This window comes from Cryptotermes secundus, unplaced genomic scaffold (genome assembly GCF_002891405.2).
Source record: "Cryptotermes secundus unplaced genomic scaffold, Csec_1.0 scaffold511, whole genome shotgun sequence".
NCBI lineage: Eukaryota > Metazoa > Arthropoda > Insecta > Blattodea > Kalotermitidae > Cryptotermes > Cryptotermes secundus.
The window spans coordinates 412731-433348 of NW_019727101.1; the positions used below are offsets into that span (position 1 = coordinate 412731).

Consider the following 20618-nt stretch of genomic DNA (forward strand, 5'->3'; position numbering starts at 1 on the left):
GTTTTTTTAGATGCAAGTGCTATACCTGCATTCAAGATACTGGGAAGTGTTGTGCTTTACACTCCGATATATGTAATAGTTTCCACAAATAACTACATACTGTGGATGTTGAGCTGTGCCAGTGTTTTCATGACTTGTTGTAAGTGCCTCTGAAGATGGTTCCTTGGAACCGAAACATGTAAGGCAGATGAGATAAATAAGTGACCAAAATATACATTGTTGCACTTGACGGAAAATCTATTGACAATTGGCCCTATTTAAAGTTTCCCTGGTGACAAGTCAATCTGAACATAAGACCAAGGAAAATCTTAAATGGAGGTCATTTAATACTGAGATCTTTAATTTGCCATCACTGAAATTGAATGCTGAATGAAGGAAAACCTTAAATTGAGGAACTTCAAACAGGGGTTCAATTCTCTCATGAATACTTTTAGAAATAATAGTCCGGGAAGAGAAAACCAGGCAAACAATTATAGCCAGACATGATTTCGACTCCTGTTGCAGTGAAGAAGCCTACCTAATAGAGGTGGCATATTACGGAACAACTGAAGCAGATTGTGAGACATGGACGCAGTGTTCTCCAACACAGCAAGCCACAGTTCCAACCCATCCTCCAGAAGGTATACATGCAACTGCATGTGCACATCTGTGCTCATCTGGATTATAGGCAGCAGAAAGGGTGATAGAGTCTCACACACTGCTGCTCCTAATGCCTGTAACATCAAATTCAGTACAATCAGGTCTAGCAACACAAGTAACTACCCACTCTAAATTTACAAAAATTGCCTTGACTACTCCATTACATTTTTAAGCCTTTGATAAGAAAAAAGAAAGAAGAAAGTGGAAGAACGAGGAAGAGGTGAAGACTCTGGTAGTGGTGAACTAAGTATGATATTAAATTCACATATACATACAACAATTTCCATAATTTTATTTATTTGTTTATTTATTGTTTATTTAATAACATTAATATCTCAAACTATATAGCATCGAATGTTAGGATAAAAAATTAATGAACTGGAAAGAATGTGGAAGGAGGCAGTCATGGTTTCTCTCAAGGTATCGCCTACATTCACGTGGAGGGACTGTGGAAAACCATGAAATAAGCCAGCTGAAATAAGAACCAGGAACCTTCTGCATACCAATCAGAAGCATTATTATCTGAGCTAACTTGCTTGGTTCCATCATCTTGTGAACAGGTTATTTTATAACACTGAAAACATCTGAATTAAAAAGTGCCAAATGGTAGGACGACTGATGAATCAGAATGGATTCAAAAGAAGTGGTTTTGGCCTAACTCAGATACAATCCAAGCATATGCCCAGAGGAACTGAGGAAAACCACAAAACCCTCACCAAGGACAGCCAGTCCTGGCCAAGATTTCAACCAAGCACCTCTAAAATATTGGTCTAGAACATTACCCCTCTGTCAACCCTCCTAGATTCGGTCATCTTATTGTAGTTAAATAATCAGAGTGTAAGATTTGAGGTTTTCACAGCGGTGACCATGAAGAAAGCAGTCTTCTACCCTGAAGATGGAGGCGATATGTTCCTCTGAAACGTCGGTTAACACCACATCTACATGGTGCCACATCCCAGAAGACTACTTTCTTCAAATAATCAGAGTGTTTACCCATCTATAGTCACACTCTATCACGTGACAATATTTTCTGCCACAAGAAACAAAAACAGAAAAACAAAATAATAATGTTCTACTAGAAACACTGCTGAAGCAGTAATATCTTTTAAGAGCCTCTACTGCTTTGTCCAAAACAATAAAAAATTACTGAACAGGTTTCATTTATAAAGTCCATAGTACTTACCATTTTACTTACAAATAAAAAAATGATGCATAGCACAAACTAAGTACACGAACCTTCACTAGATGCACCAATGTGGAGACGATGGCACATCGAAGCATATTGTGTTCTGCTGATTCCTCCCACATCAATGGCAAATACTGGATGAGGGAGTCAGAATATGGCCTGATGGCATACCCAACTCGTTCCACAATGAATGACAGCACATGCAGAACATGCATCTGAAAAAGAAAAACTAATATTTTATGCAGACCATAAAGTGAAGGCAAAGATGATCATGCCACATCTTCCCACACTGGCAATCCAGGTTCAATTTCAGGCCATGTGGGATTTGTGGTGGGCCAAGTTGCCCTGGAGCCAGCTTCTTCCAAGTACTTTGGTTTCCCCTGCCAATTCTCATTCCACTGAATGCTCCATACTCATCTATCAGGCTATGCCATAGCTCAGGCAGTTAGTCGCTGGCTTCCCAGCGCGGCGGCCTGGATTCGATCCCGGGTCTGGTCAAGTGGGATTTGTGGTGGACAAAGTGGCTCTGGGGTGGGTTTTCTCCAAGTACTTCGGTTTTCCCTGTCAATCTTCATTCCACCAAATTCTCCATCATCATAATCACCCGGGGCAGGCTACAATAGGCCAATCAGTGGCCGCCATGCCGAGTGAACCCAGTTGGACTATACCCCCCACTAAACGAATTAAAAAAAAGTATTTTGGTTTCCCATACCAATTCTCATTCCACTGGCTGCCCCACACTCATCATCTACCATCCGGGCCTGGTACAACAGGCTGAATAGTGGCTGATGTACCAAGGGGACTCAGTCTCAGCCCACCCCAAGAAAATAATAAAAAGTAACTTATCTACTGCCCAGGGATGGTGGGCCCACCAACAGCCAACATACCAAGTGGACTCAGTCTCACCTCACCCCAAGAAACTATGTATACACTTAAGAGATACAACACAGACTGCATAGAAAATAATGCATCCAAACAATTTTTCTATTCTTGCGTATGTATTCATTGCGATGGGAATGTGCTTTCCAAGCTGCTGCCTACTAATGAGTCCTGGATGTGGGATACACAAACACCAACAGAAGAAGGTGCTCTCATAATCCTACTTCATATTTTCAAAATATCGAAACCACGTTAAAAAATTAGTTACAGATAACCTGTGATCAATTAATTCAGTACCGTGCCATGAAGACCATGACTCAAACTTTGCACTAGACAGAAGTGATTGGTCACCCTCATCAATGAGTTCGCAGACACCGCTGGAATCAGTTATGGAGTTTGCCAGATCTTAACAAAAAATGTGAACATGCGTCACATTGCCGTAAAGTCTGTTCCACAACTCTTGATAAATGATCAAAAGCAGCAGCACATAAATGTGTGTCTTCAGCTATGAGAGGAGGTTAATGAGGACCTAACTTTTATCTCTAGGATCATGGTGGGTGACAAAAGTTGGATTTATGGTTACGATCCAGAAATGAATAAACAATCGTCACAGTGAAAGAGCTCACAATAACCAAGAGAAGAAAGGCGTGGCAGGTCCGGTGTTCAACAAAGAGCATGCTCATTATTTTTTTCAATGTGAAGGGGATTGTTCATGTGAATTTGTTCCTCCTAACACTAGCGTCAACTCCGACTTTTACTGTGACATTCTGAGGAGTTCGAGAGAAAATGTGTGATGAATAAGGCTGGAACTCCTTCAACAACTGCCTCCTTCACCAAGATAATGTGCCCACCCACACGTCCCTGAAAACCACAGAGTTTCTGAGGAACAACAATATGGTTAATTCCCCATCCTCCTTACTTGTCCCTTGTGATTTTGCTTTGTTTCCCAAATTGAAAATGAAACTGAAGGGATAACATTTTGAAATAGTGTCTGACATCCAAAGGGAATCACAAATGGAACTCAACAGCATCAAGAGAAATGACTTCCAGTGCTTTTGAAGTGTGGAAAAAACAATGGGTTCACAGTATATGTTCCCAAGACTATTCAGAAGGAGATGGAGCCAAAACTGAGCAAGTTAAGACAGCATTTCTTTTTTTTTTTACATAGTCCGGAAACTTTCCAATAGCACCTCATATCTTTAGTTTTTCACTCATCGTCAAAGATTATACTCACTCTCTCTCTCTGTATTAATTTTTTTTTCATTCAAAACCATAATGTAGAACTGACACTCACTTCTGAATAAACTGAGATGAACTGCATCATCACTAGTAACGTGTGCCACGTATGAGTATGAATGCCAACAGAGGTGTGCGCTACCACCTTCTGGAACGCACTCAAGTGTCAAATATGAATAATGAGCAGCTGTTAACTTTGATGCGAATAAGCCATGCACCCCACTTTTTGGCATTATTTTCTTCTGCAAAATGAGCGTGGGGTATTTGAGAAAATATAATACATTATAAGAGCATAAAGAATTAAGTTCTGTATTTTCCTAGTCTTCTATTCTTCCATGCAGTCCAGATATTTGTTCAACTGTTTCAGAGGTTACAAGGCATGAGAACCATTGCTTTAACAAACTACAGTAAAACTTGGTTATAGCAACATCGGTTTCTGCGACACCTTGTCTATTGCGTCAAATATTCAATGGTACGAACTAATTCCTCATAAAGCAACTGTTTTTATACCTTGCTTAGTACGACATGCACAAATGCATCAACCTCGTATGTAACGTCATTTTCATTCCTGAATTTCTCTGATATGGACATTGAACGTAATTTAGAAAGTGTGTATTGGGCAAGTAACAGGAAACAGATGAAGATAACTGATTACTGTACTCGTATCTAGGTACAGTAAGGCACAACAATTGATGTAATCTACTGTAATTTGGTGAGTAGGCCTACCTTTAATATACAGTATTAGTGCGGTGTGTATTGTCAGTGAAAAGCGCTGTAATATGTCTTTGATATTACACATTTGGGCAATTCCACGTTAATGTTACGTTAGTCTGTACTTAACTACGTATTTCACTAAAAAATGCAACATTTTAACTCGGTTTTTGGTAGATTTTTACGTGACTAACATAAGGCTACTGTGGAAGTGCCCATTTCGGTTACAACGACATTCGTTTATAACGACACTATTTTTAGGTCCCTCTGATGACGTTATAACCAAGTTCTACTGTACTTTTTTTATTACTAGTGAGGTGGGACTAAGTCCTTTGTACTGCGGCCACTTCTGGCCTATTGTACCAGCCACAGATAATAGGTGAGGGTGATTGTGGGGCAATTGGTAGAATGAAGATTGGCAGGGGAAACCAAAGTACTCGGAGAAAACCTCCCCCAGCGCCACTTTGACCACCACAAATCCCACTTGACCAGACCCAGTATCGAACCCAGGCCGCTGGGGTGGGAAGCCAGCGACTAACCGCTTGAGCTATGGCGCAGCCCAACAAACTAACTAACTATACGAGCCAACTGTGAAGATTTCTGTGTTCCAGGATGTGGTACTATGTGGCCTGGTAAACTGTTATCAATGTTACAGAGTATTCTGTTGCCTCCACTTTCAAGGTAGAAGGATAAGCGCAAGATTACCCTTACTATTACTCTTCTACTCTGAAAATGGAAGCACAAGTTGCACCAAAACATTGGTAATAACCTATGAGACTACAAGGCTTCAAATCCCTGACAACAGTAATCTTCCTAGTCTGAGGTACTAACAGCATCATTAACCTTCATCGGACGGGCCATTTAATTTCCGGTAGGGGCAGCTGGACGGAGTTTATTTAAATGCCCGCCCTTCTAGGGCAATGGAATTGTAAGCATGTTCCTAAAAATGGTGTAATTTCTACATTTTTTATAATAAACGAACGAAATGAACGCTCCTTTAATGTAGAAAGAATATAGAGTCAGATATTCTAATTTACAGATTTTAATATCTGTAAAAATTTTTTACACTCATTAAAAAAAAAAGAATCCCGAAATTCATACATTTTCTGCACCATGCGTTCTAGCAGTGTAATACATTTTCTGCACCATGCGTTTTAGCAGTGTAAAAGTCCTTGTCGCGACCTCATACAATACTATCGCTTGTTGAAGCTTATTTATCGTATGGTACATGACGGTATGCAGAGACTGTGGGCGTCTGAAATTCGTTCGCTGTTAGAAATACACATGATTACATTCTCAGAATATGGTGTTGCCAGATCGGTCATTCGTTCATTCATTGCAGTCAAACCATTGTGTTTGTAACGATTTTGAAACATCGCAATATAAGTTTAGCCACCCATGATATCATGAGGTAGATATTGGGTTCAGCGAAGTCGTGAATGAGATTTTTGTATGTGTGGGCTCGAGGTTAAGATTTATAGCTTCTTATCGTGGTCTACGCACAGAGATTCACTGCTAGAGAGCCGTATACACGACGACGTCGTATGGAAGGTGCTGAAAGTGAAAAACAGCTGTTCAATGACACAGATTCGGACTGCTATTCAACCGATTCTGAAAGGGGCGATGAAAGTAGGAGTTCTGAATCCGCGGACGTAGGGTCATCACCTTCGTCGTCAACTTGGGGACCGCCAGACCAGTGTGGCTGGAGAGATGTGAATAATTATGCCGGTGTAGCTGCGGGGATAAATATCACTTGCAGCTTGATATCACTGGCCTGCTTCCTCCAAATCGCAACTGAGGTGTCGTGTGTGCTTTTCGCGTGGGAAGCGGTCTAGCGTTCGTACGAAGTGCGTGAGCTGCGACGTCGGACTCTGCATTTCGGAATGTTTTCGGCAGTATCATACGAAGGCCACATTACCATAGATGACGCAGGAGGGAAGGCTGTTTCCTCATGAAGATGGTGAACATATATTACGTAAGTAGAGCAAAAATTTAATTTTAAATTTAATTTTAAAAAAATCTTTACACGCGTACAATGTGCGAAATCATATGAGGTCGTTCGGCCATATGACGTCGGTAGATTACATTAGATCACGCAGGAGGGAAGGCTGTCACCTTATAAAGGTTGTGACCAAAAATTATGTAAATAGAACAACAATTTATATTTTAAATTTAATTTTAAAAAAATCTTTACACGCGTGGAATGCGCGACATCATATGATGTCGTTCTTCAATTTGTCCTTACCTTTAACGTCATATGACGTCGCTAGATTACATTAGATCATGCAGGAAGGAAGGCTGTCTCCTTATAAAGGTGGTGACCAAAAATCATGTAAATAGAACAACAATTTATATTTTTAATTTAATTTTAAAAAATCTTTACACGCGTGGAATGCGCGACATCAGATGATGTCGTTCTTCAATTTGTCCTTACCTTTAACGTCATATGACGTCGCTAGATTACATTAGATCATGCAGGAGGGAAGGCTGTCTCCTTATAAAGGTGGTGACCAAAAATCATGTAAATAGAACAATTTATATTTTTAATATAATATTAAAAAAAACCTTACACGCGTGGAATCCACGACATCATATAATGACGTTCGGCCAGCTGCCCTTACTTTTAACGACATCATATGATGACGTTCGTCCAATAAAGGTTAATTAATAAACAGATAAATATACAAAAATAATTGAAAATGACTATCTATCCAACACAAATTATCAGTAAATGAAAGCTGCCACAAAATGACAAAATGAAGTTCATTTGTATCTCCAAAACTACATATCTACTTTAACAACAACTAAAAAATTACCTTACTGTCGCATTCACGGACTTCCTTCAATAACGTGAACAACAAAGCAAAAGAAGGCTCAAGGAATGGCAGGAACTGTTCTGTGTTGAATTCGAAGTCATCGATAACATGTTGGAGTGTGCTGGAAGCCGTAAGTCTAACTGCTATATCTTCATCGCTCTGTAGTAATAGTAGTGTCACGGAATACAAAGCTGGGCGTAGTTCTGATGACAGTTTTACACCAGTCCACACTCCAATAAGCCATGCCACACGCCGTCGAATAACACGATAATTATCCGCTTTCACTTTGAGTTCCTGGGTCAATGTAGTGGAGAACCACTGGTCGAAATTCACCTGCAAACACCAAATCTGTATTACTTCCCTTTTAAAAATCAGCACCATAGTCCACTATGGACCCTGCCTGTCTTGTTGGGACATAGCCCCAGTCATTCTTAACTTCTGACACTGAAAACATGTGGGTGGTTAATGTTGGATACTTTCTCCCAAAAGAACATGTTGACCACTGTACAGGAGGTCAGGATGAGGACCTGAATCAATCTACAGTTGGTACCAATATCTTCTACATTAATCTATAAATTCTGTTATTGGTGGAAATTGTATTCTCCCATAATTTCACTTTCTTTACAGCACAGAAGAGTGTATCCTCACAGTCTTCTTCATTAAATGGTTTAATATACCATGAACAAAATAAACAGAATACAACTGATGTCTAAAAATGTTTAAATGATATCAACACATAAGTATCCTCTTACTTCATCATAGAGGTCAAACGCTGCTAGGCCGGCAGCATTATAAACAGCATCTTTCCTCAGGATGGCATTCAGATCTGAAGGTGATACTAATGCATGGTTACTCTGGATCATTTCAAGTAGGACAGGCGATAAGATGACACGAAACTCGTGGAACAAGACAAAAAACAAATTCTCAGTGCAGGGCTGAAACAGAAAATGTTATACAGCACACCACAGCCACTGCCAAAACATGCAGTAATGGATGTAACACACGGCATCCACCAAATATAATAATTTTCCACATATCAGAATATTATGTGTAACGTGTATCTCAGCGTACCTAGCAACCTCATGGGCAGACTTAACTGTTTAATTTGTCACTTGATATTTAGTCACAGGAGTAAATTCGACACAGAATTTGAGATTCTCACAGCAGTGTCTACAAAAGTTCTATTTTCTGGGATATAATGTTGAAAGTCAACCCAACATTTTGGGGGAACAGTTGTCTCCATCTTCAGGACAGAAGAACAAGCCAAGCAAGAAACCAGCACGAAGCAGGTGGCTAGCAGAGCCTCTCTTCAACCCTGACAATGGAGGAGATATGTTCCTCAGAAAAGTTTGCTTTCACCAAACTATATGACAGTACATCCTACACATTAGGAGTCTTCGCAGTCAATGCTGTGGGAACCTCAAACCCAACAGTTATGTACACTGATTAGCCTTGTGTCCTAATTCCCATGCGTAGAATGAAAGGGTTAGTATGACCAATGGTTCTGGTCATACAGAACAATACCTACCCTAAGACTGTACTTCCAGCACTCTCCACCTTCATCTGTAGCTGAAAAAGAAGGTACAATACCTTTTTCAGATAACATTTAAAAATTTGATACACATATATACAACCACAATTTCATTTTAGTTCAAAACAATAATTCCCAAAATAACAGCATATTCTATATTGTTCTACTAAGATGTTGGTTAAACAAATGTTAACAAAGAGGTAAAAAGGTAAATTTGCCCCTGGGCTTAACTAATTAAGCACTACACCATGAAGGCATATGAGGGAGTGGATGTATAGATCCATATTTTCTTGACCTTGGCACTAGTTGGAGGTGAGTGGTCAGCTTCACACCCCTGGGGAAAGAGCCCCTGGTACCCATTGGAGAGGAGGCTGGGTGGGGCCCAGAGTTGGTCTGGACAATGTGGAGAAGACAAAATTCTTGACCCTACCAGGACTTGAACCCCGACTCCGCGGTCATCCAGCCCACAGCCAGTCACTATACCAACTATGCCATCCTAGCTCCTTGTTAACAAAAATCTAATGTTTATTAAATGTTTCTCACTCCTCATGGGGTCCTCTGTACCAATATATGCAGATTAATTTTTAACATATTAGTTATTAACAATGTGAAGTATTACTGGCTTCTGGAAAACTTCTGAAGTATCAAGACGGTTACAGCATAGTTTCCACACCAGAATAATAAAAATAAAACTCAAGAGAGTAATCACAGTTTTCCTTATACTTTACTAAGGGCCCAAATTTCAGAGTTACTAGCAGTGCCTCACATACCAACAGATGGAATCTGACCTCCCTATCTGCAGCTTTCACAGAAAGAAAAAGGTATCTGAAGAACGCACATGCACACACACAGGCAGCTCAGCTAACTGCCTGCTTCTGTTGGTTTCTTATTTAGCTTACTCTTCAATCCTGAAGATGGAGCCAATATGTTCCTTTGAAACATCAGGGTCTCTCCATGTAAGGCATTATAACCCAGCATATTTGCTGCCATCAGTGTCTCAAATCCTACCTCCACTTAAGATTTGTCTTTATTCAAATCCACTGGTCCCCCAAATAAGCTTAAACAGGGATTCCACTGTATAGGAAACACTTACCAAAGCTCTCAGGATCACTATCCCATAATTCTAAGTCATCACGTGTAAGCAAGAAGTAATGTGTTACAAGCTTACGGCACATTTCCGTTAGCGTATTTGCTGTGAAGAACGTCATCTTTATCTCATGAGCACGTAATGTTCCAGGCTCTTTCGTTTCTGCACACAAATAAGTACATAATACACCATTAATACGAAAGGATTATTCTAGAGTGCTGTATTTTAAAAGAAACAAAATAATCTATTTTATTCATGTATAACATTTAGTACACTGCGACATGTTTAATATTCTAATGTTACATTAGTTCATTAACCCTTTGCATGGACTTTGACTAGACTGTCTCAAGATATTTGCATTAAAACCACCACAGCCTAAAATAATAGCTGCAGGTTTCTTGCTTCGTTCACTCTTCAGAGGATGGAGATAACATATCCGTCCAAAACATCAAAACATTAGCTGACTTTCAACAGACTATACAGCATTAATTACCCAGCAGATAGAACCTTTCTCAAGAGATTGGCTTGTTATTAATCACTTAGTACAGGTTTCTGTTAACAGATCACATCAGCGTGTCAATATTTAAAAAAGAAAAGAATAAGCATTCACATGAAATGTCTGTTTTGTTTGGTGGTTGTTTGAGGGAAGTACTGTAGGGTTTTCTGTGTAACTGCATTTACCACATGCACACTTGGCAATTTTATGCTTTTGCTTGGCAAGCAAAGGGTTAAAACGTTTAGGCTCACCTTCAATAACCTTTGCTGGCTTGTATTCGGCACACATGAGGATACCCTTAATAAGATTCAAACACTGAATAATAAACCGTTCAAAAAGAACTGACTCGCCAGATGGTGTGAACACATAAAACACAGTAAACTCCAGAGATGGTTGTATCACATCAACATATGAGAAAGGATGATCTTCCAGTACAGCAATCATGACTTTTGTCAGATGAATAATAAACTTCTCACAGAGTTCTACAAGATTTGAGCCCCTGCTGTGAAGTGATTTCCCTGAAAACAAGACCGACAGTAATGAAATTCAGTTTACATAACATATATTTTAACTTTTAGAACATTTACTGTAATAGTGGCTTCTAATTGTATTGATGTAAAGGTGTCCCTCTGAAGATGGTCTCCGAAGACCGAAACATGTAAGGGCATGAATAAAAGAAAAAAAAAAAATCTCAACCAGTCGCACTGGACGCAACCAGTTCCCAAATATTGCACTGAAAGACAGTGGAAATACGATTTAACATTCCCTGATTTATGGTTTCCTATCATTTAACTTTCAATTTAATCAAATCCAAAGTAAACCATCTCTCTCGGTAATAAAGTTCATCCATTTATGATATTCCTTACTTCACTATTCAAATCCACTGCTATACAAAGAAAACCTTAAGTAGGGCTTTAATTGTAACAGAATTCTGAAGATGTTCTTTATAAGAGTATTTCAGCATCCTGAAAACAAATTGTTCAATAGGACATTCAATGTAGACTTTATACATAACCATTACCCATTCAAAGAGACAACAGTCAATAATACACATAATCTTTCCCTTACCAGGATTAAACTCTGATCTTCCCCACAAGTCAGTATACTAGCCGAGACACGGCAATATTTAAGAGCTTCAGCATTACAATCAACTTATACACTCAGCACTAAGTGTACTGATTTTTCAAAGCACTTCTCACTATATTCCACGTCCAAAATTGCCCTTCTGGACTATACTTACTGACCAAAGTTCAGTTAAGAGGACTGCAAGAATTTTCTGCTGTGCATTCCCTGGATTAAAGCATTTTTTCTTTTACAAAACTGCAGAACACACATAACTTTTTCTGCATACTGAAAATATTACCCCATAAAGGACACAATATTTGAAATATATATAGGAATATTTGAAGTTCTATATCAATTCTCTGATGTTACATTTCCTACTTTTACAAGTTTTACACAGCCACAAAGAAAATTTATATCATAAGATGTATAAGGAAAGACCTGATAAGGTAAAAACAAATTAATAAATGCACTGTGTTGTAAGGCTGAAAGGGAGAAGAATCATACAGCTCGAAAAAATATAACACCGCATATTCTGCCCGCTTTAACCCACTGTACATCGCCATCTTCTCTGAGACATAGTCAGGTACACTATCCAAATATCTCCAACATTGTATATATCCCAATTTTCGAAAATTTGGACTAAAGATCCAGCTGACCGAAACTTCCAACATCTCACTTTTCTCATGAAATGCAAGACTCATGATGATGTTCCCAAAGGCCTCATACTGAAAGCTCCCTATCACAGACATTGCTCTTCTAAGATAACTTTCTGAACCATCAAAAAAGAAAGTCTGGAGATATGGACTAGTTCTATTGATTGGGCCAAATTGAGTAGGTTTTAAGACAGGACGATGGATAATGTCCAAAAACACAATATTTGTAATAGATTTTTCTCTTGTCATCAACAGATAGTCTTTCTTTGATCAAAAAATTATTTTAGAATTCAAGACACCAAATAATATCTGAAAATAAGACAACACTGCAACAGCAGGTATCATTCAAATGTGGCTCTAAGAGCAATAGGCAGGGTGCTGTAAGTCTTCAAGGGGCTAAGAATGTGTGAAGTAGCCTGAGTACAGGCAACAAACAAACAAACAAACAAACAGATTCTCCAGTCTAGACTCAACATTCTATTGTCCATAATGAGTACAGTAACATCCTCACTATCTACTTTGTCTCTACAGGCAACTGCTCTCCCTTCCCTCAATTATCCAATTTTTACAGTGAAATCCCAATTTTGTATGCATCCATTTATTTGGTATTCTTGCAGGTCCTAGGCATAAGCCCAATATAAACAATGTACTATTTTCCCATATCTAGTAAATCTGTCCTGGTGGTCTAGCAGCAAGGTGCTTGCCATTAGATCCTGCGAAGGTCTTATAAAAACCTGGGAAATCTCCTCCCTGAACTCCAGGCTCTGTTGGCAAATCCATACTCCCAACCCCCCAGCTGATGGTCCTGGGTGCATTCTTTGATGAGAGCGTGGAGTGTAGCAGATGAGAGCAGGGCAAAAGGCAAGTATTTGGCACCTTAAAACAAGATCCTTCAGCTAGGGGAGCAAACCTCAATAGAAAATCTGAACCTTCAATGCAGTGAAGGTTGGAAGCAGAGCTAACAACCCTGTCCTGTAAAAAATTAATCGTTCAGAACCCCAGAGAATTAAGGCAGACAATCTAGGGACGTGACCAAGGAAATGAAATAAGGCTTATGATTTTAACATGGCTACATGGCATATGAGTTTACTTAAACCAGGCACCCTAAAAATCTAACACAAGAACTTAAAAATGTATAAAATCAATATTGCTGCTATACACAAGAAACTAAAGGATTCTATAATGAACTTTACTTCAGTAGATGAACAGATATGCTGTTTAAGACTGTGAGGCAGATTCTTTAATAAGACTCTTAATTTGCACTCAAGCACTTACTGAAGAGAAAGATGAGACCAAAAAAACCTCATTCTATAACTGGACTGTGTATATCAGATGGCTTCCTAGTATGATATTAAAACTGTTATGGGGGGACATGAATGCAAATGTGGGAAAAGATGTGAGGATCTGCAATGTAGGCAGACACAGCTTACGCGAAGTCAAATGATAATGGCATGAGACTAACTTTGTTTTTATCAGCAAAGAACACAGTGTCACGTATTATAACGTAAGATTTGAAAATGTGCAGACAAAAAAGTTATGAACTATTTTTAATTTTTTTCTTGTAATTTTTACACATACTGTAAAAGATGATGAAATTGAAAGGCAGTTGAAATGCAATATATGTGATGTGGGACTGCGCTTTCTTGGGTGCTTCAAGGAGTTTTAGACAAAGGGAAGATTCAGTTACATGATGCGGGGCTTGAAGCCTGTATATATGTCGAGTAGATAACAACAGAAAAATGTATGTATATTGAATTTTACTATATTTAAAAATAAATATTTAGGATTGTGCATATGCATCTACTAGTGGTGTGTGCGTGAGCTTCTACTAGTGGCATTTATATGCCTGAGTGCACAAATTTGGGTACTTTGGCTACAATGATTATACTCATCAGTGTACCGATCGGTGCGCTTCAGACATTAAGGGTTAAACAGGAGGGATTTCACTGGACTGGAATTAGTATGAACTGTTACTTACTGCACTCCAACATAGTCTTGGCACGATCAAAAACAAGATTGAGGAAGTGCATGGCATCCAGTGATTCATGGGGTTTCTTGAAACCATATACAGTCAATTTTCTCAAGATGCGCAATGCTAACAAGGCCTTCTCCAATGTTGCTCCCATCTCACTGTTATTTGAATTAACCTATTACAATTTAAACAAACACAAACAAATTACACCTTATTTGCTTAACATAGAAGAAAATAATCAACTGTGGTTATTCATATACAATTTATGGACACCTATTTTGTGGAAGGGTGAGATTTATTACCATACTTCTACCTCCACATTTTAACCCTAAACAATACTTAAAATACATATAGATATAAATAATTAATCATTTAACTTGTACCTTTACATACTGCCTAACCTGATTTACCAGTTCATACAGACACATGTCTCTGTTTCAGATGGAATGTACACAAGGGATTACACTGCAGTGTGGGCACTGGGACCTGTCTATGTTCAAGGGCAGGTTAGGCACACACAGTTTGGGCAGAAGGGAAAGCATGTGAGGCACATACCATGACTCCAAACTATACAGCATCACAATGCAGAAGACCATACTCTTCATTACATGAATTGCTCAATAGGTGTTCAGTTGAAATCTTGGCCAGGGAACTCGGAATACTCACTGAGGCTTCTTATGGTTCCCTGAAGTTCCCCCAGACAAATTCAAGAGACAGTATCTCAACTGGACATGACAACTTCCATCCAAATCCTTGCCAATCCATCTTTCATCCTACCATCTGCCACTGTAGTCTAACCACTGAGTAAGTAAGTAAAGCTATCCCTGTACCAGGCCGTGAAGGCCCATAGGGTTGTGAGACACTGAGGGTCCCACATTATCTAGACAATCGGCTCAAAGATGGCGGTAAGGTTGTCAGCCTTACACGCTGACCGTGCTTTACTCCCCAGGAAAATTATTTAATTCCTGGTACTCACTTCTGTTAGAGGCTGAGTCAACCCCAGGGGCCATAGTGCAGCTGGAAGGATTAGTCAAATGAAAGAACCCAATGACCTCATCAGGATTTGAACCTGTGACCTTCCGGCTTGTAGCACAGCCCCTCAACCAACTGCGCTACCGCGCACCACTGAGAGCACCGTTAAATAACCCAACCAAAATCATATAAATTGTAATCAAATTATAAAAAAAAATATTACAAAAAAACAGATGCCTCAGAACAGGCAAAACAAAAATCTATGAAGTATTTTGGCGTATAGATCAATTGCTATGCAGTGACTCTTCAAACAGTGACCATTTCTGGGCAATAGCTCAGTAAACAAGTTCCTGTTGCTAGGCAGCAGATTCTTAATAATGCAACAGTTGGACTACAACAATGGAAATAGGGTGTTTCTATGTGGTCTGTGCTGAGATGTTATGAACAAGGAAGAACGTCACTTGACAGTGAGTTCTGCATGTGAATTGGTGAAGAGAAGATCTGAATGTGTGAAGTTGAAGAATCTCAACTGTTAGAAGCTGCTGCCAGGGAACGGATGGTGAAAACACAGCAGGCTGGAAAAAAGGCTTAGCTGGCACTGTGGTCATTTATGAACTGCAGAGATTAGCAATGGTGCTGTAATTACTTGTATTTCCAAGCTGTGTGTGTAAATAGTCAATAAATGAGTTCATCAATTCAAACCCCATCTACAGTCAGCCCTATATGTTACAGCACATCTGAAACCAATACTAATATTGAAACATGGACCCATAGAATGAGAAGAAGAGGAAAAAAGGAATGAATTTGAAAATGTTGAGAAGCACTGACAGTACAAGAAGAAGTGAGATAATTTTGGGTATAAAATTCTTAGGGGAGTCTGAAGTCAGTATTTATTAATAGAGTCTGAAGAGAAATAATAGAGACAATACTAATAATGAGAAGGCAATTAGAATTAAAACTTAAAGGAATGAAATCTAGGGGACAACTCAGAACAAGACAGTTCAGTCAGACATTCGAAGGTATCAAGAAAAAATTAGAGAGCTGGAAATAAACAGAAAATGAGAGAAAGAACATGGGAAGAAAATAAGAGGGAATGTGGAAAGAAAAAAAGGGAGACTGGACCATATTCAACAACAGACCTGTAAAAAAAGAAATGAAAAGAAAACAAATAAGAATTATATACCTATCTTCTTCTCCATAATGATTCAACATACACAGGTGTATGTCTTCTTAATCTTGCCCAAATTCAGACGCCCTGTGAACGACATCCTAATTTAATTTATGGCCTTCAGGGATGTGATACTGCATAGTTTGGAAGACAGGTTCCTCTGAAACACTGGTACCTATCTACTAAACTACACACACTGTAATTATGGACATTAGTTTTGTGGATTACAACATTTGTAGTATTGAGTGTATATAGCATCAGATGGTAGGATGATAAATGAATGAATCTGAAAGTGATTGTGGCCTAACTGAGGTATTACCATTACTGTATGGCTGAAACTTTACATTCACCAATGTCCATTGTTCCTTGGTTTATTTTCCCTCAAACTAAGTTCAATTTCAATGATTATAAGTGAACATTCTCAGCATAAAATTACCTCCATCTGCGACTGTTTCTCAGTTAAAATATGCTGATCCCAAAAGGAACCTTAAAACAGGGCTTCACGGTACACGAATTCTTACACTTCATGAGCATACCAGAAGTTGTCCATATATATTTAGAGAAACCACAAAACAAAATTCAGTCTTCAAATTATGCAGTTCAAACCTGTGTAAGAAAGTTTTCCATATGAGCATTCCAAAGGTTGAGCACAAAGGAGAACACATTACTGGTAAGTTCCTGGAACAACCTCCGATCTCCAGCCAGCCGTTTCGAAGACAGAGTCTTAATAACATGATGAAGCATTAATAACGTTCGATGCTGAACAAGTGGGTCTTCATTTTTGACTGCAGTCAGGAGCATGGGAATCAATTCAGGCCACTCGCGTGGACAGTCAAACCTAAAGAAAAATACCGTATTTTAGAGAATCATTATTCCTAAGCAATTGAATGCTGTCTCTTTATCTATCAAAATAAGGGCAATTTGATTGTGAGTTTTTCCACCAGGAGATATCCAAGTATGTTACAATGTGAGAACACTGTACTTCTGACAGTCAGATTTTTGGATTTGGCAAAGTTTACTACTCTAACTCCATTATTATTACTAATTTTGTGTAATTTGTGTATTTTCCCAATTGTTGGTTTGAAACTGTCTTCCTTACCTACTTTGGCAGTGAAATATCCTAACATAATTTTCACATGGTATTTAGGGAATTTATTGAATACATGTTCTTGTTCCTCTGTTAAAGATACATAATTTGAACCAAATATAAAATTTGAATTTCAAGCCTAAGTCCAAAAACTCAAACTGTAAGCCTAATGGGTGTTCATTTGGTGGGATCTTAAGTCAGGAAATGTATAAGCCAGGAAGTCAAAAGTTCAAGATATGACTATAATTTATGGATTCATAAGTGTGGAAATTCATAAAAAGTTAAGTCATAGGACACAGTAAAAATGTATCTGAAAAAACTTAGGTGGACTGCTGTACTAGATATCAGATAAAATGAGGTTCAATACCTGGCAACTTTTGATAGAACCACAGCCAGCTGTGTCGCGATCTGATTGATGGGCTCACGGAAATTAGATGCCAAGCCCTGCCGCAGAGTTGCCTTCTCTGCTTCGGACAGAGCACTACAATGACATGAAACACATAAAGATAATTTCCTTCAAAAATAAACAGAAGTTATTAATACAATTCTTAGCAGATCAGTACATTACACTAACTGAATGAGTTAAAATATATTCGGTTATATAAAAACACTCACTTGGGTGCTGTTTTACGCCAGTAGCGATCAACACCATTTTTGAAATACAAGACTGCTAGCCACCGTACATTCACATCTATGGAATGGTTTGAAAAAATGTTCTATGGGAAAGAAAGAAAGACAGACATATGATTGCATATTCAGACATAAAAACTAACTATTTTTGCTCAACGATTCTTTATACAAATGAGGCCTGTCCAACTAGCAAAATGTGGTTTGCCTGTTAGTTCCTTGCAGCCTGCTAGCACGTGTTAACAATTTATTCCCTTCAGGAATACATACTTATATGAGACTTCTTTCTCATTTACTTTGACTTCCTACAGAAATCTGCTCTTGTAAAGGAGAATAAGTGTCCATAGTACTCACACTGAAAACAATTCAGCATGGGTACTTCCACTGTACTGTCACAAGCAAATTCACTGAATTATTCTAATTTTTATATGTAACATTATAATATATTGAAGTTATATACATCTACTTGAACCTTATGGGTCCAATTCTTATTTGTACATTTGTGCTTCATAGATCTGATCTCTGCAGGGAAGACTGGTGTACTGAGGAACAAAAGTATCTCTTTTCTGATGCAGTGCAACGATAAGTAATGAAGGAAAAATGCAACCCCTCAGTAGTTTGCAGCTGGACAGCCCTGTTATATATGTATGTAGTTTCTTTTTCTTTTTTTATCCATTATTTATGTTTGACATATTAAATGTGTCACCTCTATCCATAGTAACTGACTCTACATTTCACAATAACAGAACAAATAATTATACTTGTTACATACAAGCAAAATCGAGTAGAAACCGGGTTCAGTTTCCCATTCTTTTAGCTTCAGCTCTGCAGGTTTCAGAATTTCAGCATTCTGGTTAGCTGCTCGCTGTAATGTTTCCAGAACCATGGAGTGCGCTGTGGTGATGTCCATCTTGCTCGTCACCTACTATTCCATCAGATTAGAGCATACACTGAGGCAAATGTACAATTGTAGATCTCAGTATTTTTTCATTGCGACTATTTATCATGGCGCGAACAGGAACCAATATGCATGGCTGGCTATATCAGTCAAGGGCATCAATATCAGAAAAAATTATGTATTTTGCTGTATCATTTCATACTTGCAAGAATCTGAAATCAGAAATATATATATGTAGGAACTCTGATATTTATATGCTCTGAGGATTTGCTTTCACTCAAACAAAAGAACCTTCTGTGCTCTCAATAATAATGTAGCATTGTTTAAAATATAACATAAAAAAATTCTCACGTCTTCTTTAAAGTACTAAAATAATTTTGTTTGTCGATTATTTAATGACACTGTCAGTAGGTACACCAACATAGCATTCAATGGTAGGATAACAGATGAATAATGAACTGAGAAGGGTTTGCAAGGAAGTCGTTGTGGCCTGATCAACATAATATCCTGGCATTTGTCTGGAGGCTGAAGAAAACCTCGAAAAAGCTCAGTCAGGATGCCTGGTGTCCCAGCCAAGTCTCAAACAGTTTAGTTCCTGAACATGAGTCTACAGTAATGCCACTATACCAACCCATTCAATTAAAAAAGTATCTCAAATACCAATATATCTTAAGCATATGACAGCCTCATACTTGGCACCACCTTTCAGTGCAACCAGCCTTGCAATTCTGCTTTCTTTTTCAGTTAGAAACTGTTAAGGCAGACTTGGATACAATAATATCCACAGTGTAGCAAACATTGTATCATACACATTTTAAATGTTGACATTGGAAGACCTGGAATTTAAATCCACTGGTACTATGGGTTTGGTATTCATATTTTAAATTAAGAGTAACAGTTTATTGTCTGCGAATCATCATCATCATCGGCAAAACTTCCCCTTTTCGAGCCACAGCCTTCTTGAGAAGATTCTGCCAGACTGCATCTGGTCTTCATTTCTTTTGATTTTGCAACAATTATTTTACACAGCAAAGTCATCAGCCTTGCATCAATCACCCAACCTTGGAGGATCAGGCCCTGTATTTAAGTTCCAAATGGCAGAGTGGCCCAGTTATACCCCTATGCACGGGTCTCCCTTTTTGTTGCCTACTATGACTTGCAGGGCTATAGTTGAGGTATTCTAACTCGCCTCCATATGGTGAATTGTCTGGGGAAAAGGAATTTTAAAACCTCTTGAGCTACATGTTTTGTGGCCACACTGTAATTTAGGGGTAATGGACTACTGTTGGGAAATAGAGGACTCTTATAAACTGTTGGCCCATACAGTACTGACAGCCTTACTTTAACTGATGGGCAACAGTATTAATACTGAAAAAGTGCATTACTCTTCCAGCTGGATGCTGCACATGCACCAATGCAGGTTAATGAACACAATATTATATGTCACATAAAAGTGGTAATGGAAGTCTGTCTCCACCATGCAATAAGATTGAATCCAGCATGAACACAGGTTGCTATTTACTTGTATACGCTTGTCTGCCGATCCCAGTGGCCGTGCGGGCTAAGGCAGTGGTTCTCAAAATGTGGGGCGCGAC

At 38.7% G+C, this 20618-nt stretch overlaps 1 protein-coding gene across 2 annotated transcripts in view; it reads right to left on the reverse strand.

The window, feature by feature from the left end:
* Nucleotides 1-20618, reverse strand: part of LOC111864424 (importin-11) — a 45814-nt gene that overhangs the window by 17003 nt on the left and 8193 nt on the right. For both annotated transcript variants that reach the window (XM_023851655.2, XM_023851656.2), the window contains exons 3-14: nucleotides 18898-19235; nucleotides 18114-18214; nucleotides 17866-17979; nucleotides 17018-17249; nucleotides 14278-14446; nucleotides 10833-11099; nucleotides 10092-10247; nucleotides 8996-9036; nucleotides 8220-8402; nucleotides 7468-7800; nucleotides 1876-2040; nucleotides 518-713 (exon numbers count right to left, since the gene is read on the reverse strand). In XM_023851655.2, the coding sequence (XP_023707423.1) occupies nucleotides 518-713; nucleotides 1876-2040; nucleotides 7468-7800; nucleotides 8220-8402; nucleotides 8996-9036; nucleotides 10092-10247; nucleotides 10833-11099; nucleotides 14278-14446; nucleotides 17018-17249; nucleotides 17866-17979; nucleotides 18114-18214; nucleotides 18898-19035 (2095 nt within the window). In that variant the 5' untranslated portion in view covers nucleotides 19036-19235. The remainder of the gene's footprint in view (nucleotides 1-517; nucleotides 714-1875; nucleotides 2041-7467; nucleotides 7801-8219; nucleotides 8403-8995; nucleotides 9037-10091; nucleotides 10248-10832; nucleotides 11100-14277; nucleotides 14447-17017; nucleotides 17250-17865; nucleotides 17980-18113; nucleotides 18215-18897; nucleotides 19236-20618) is intronic.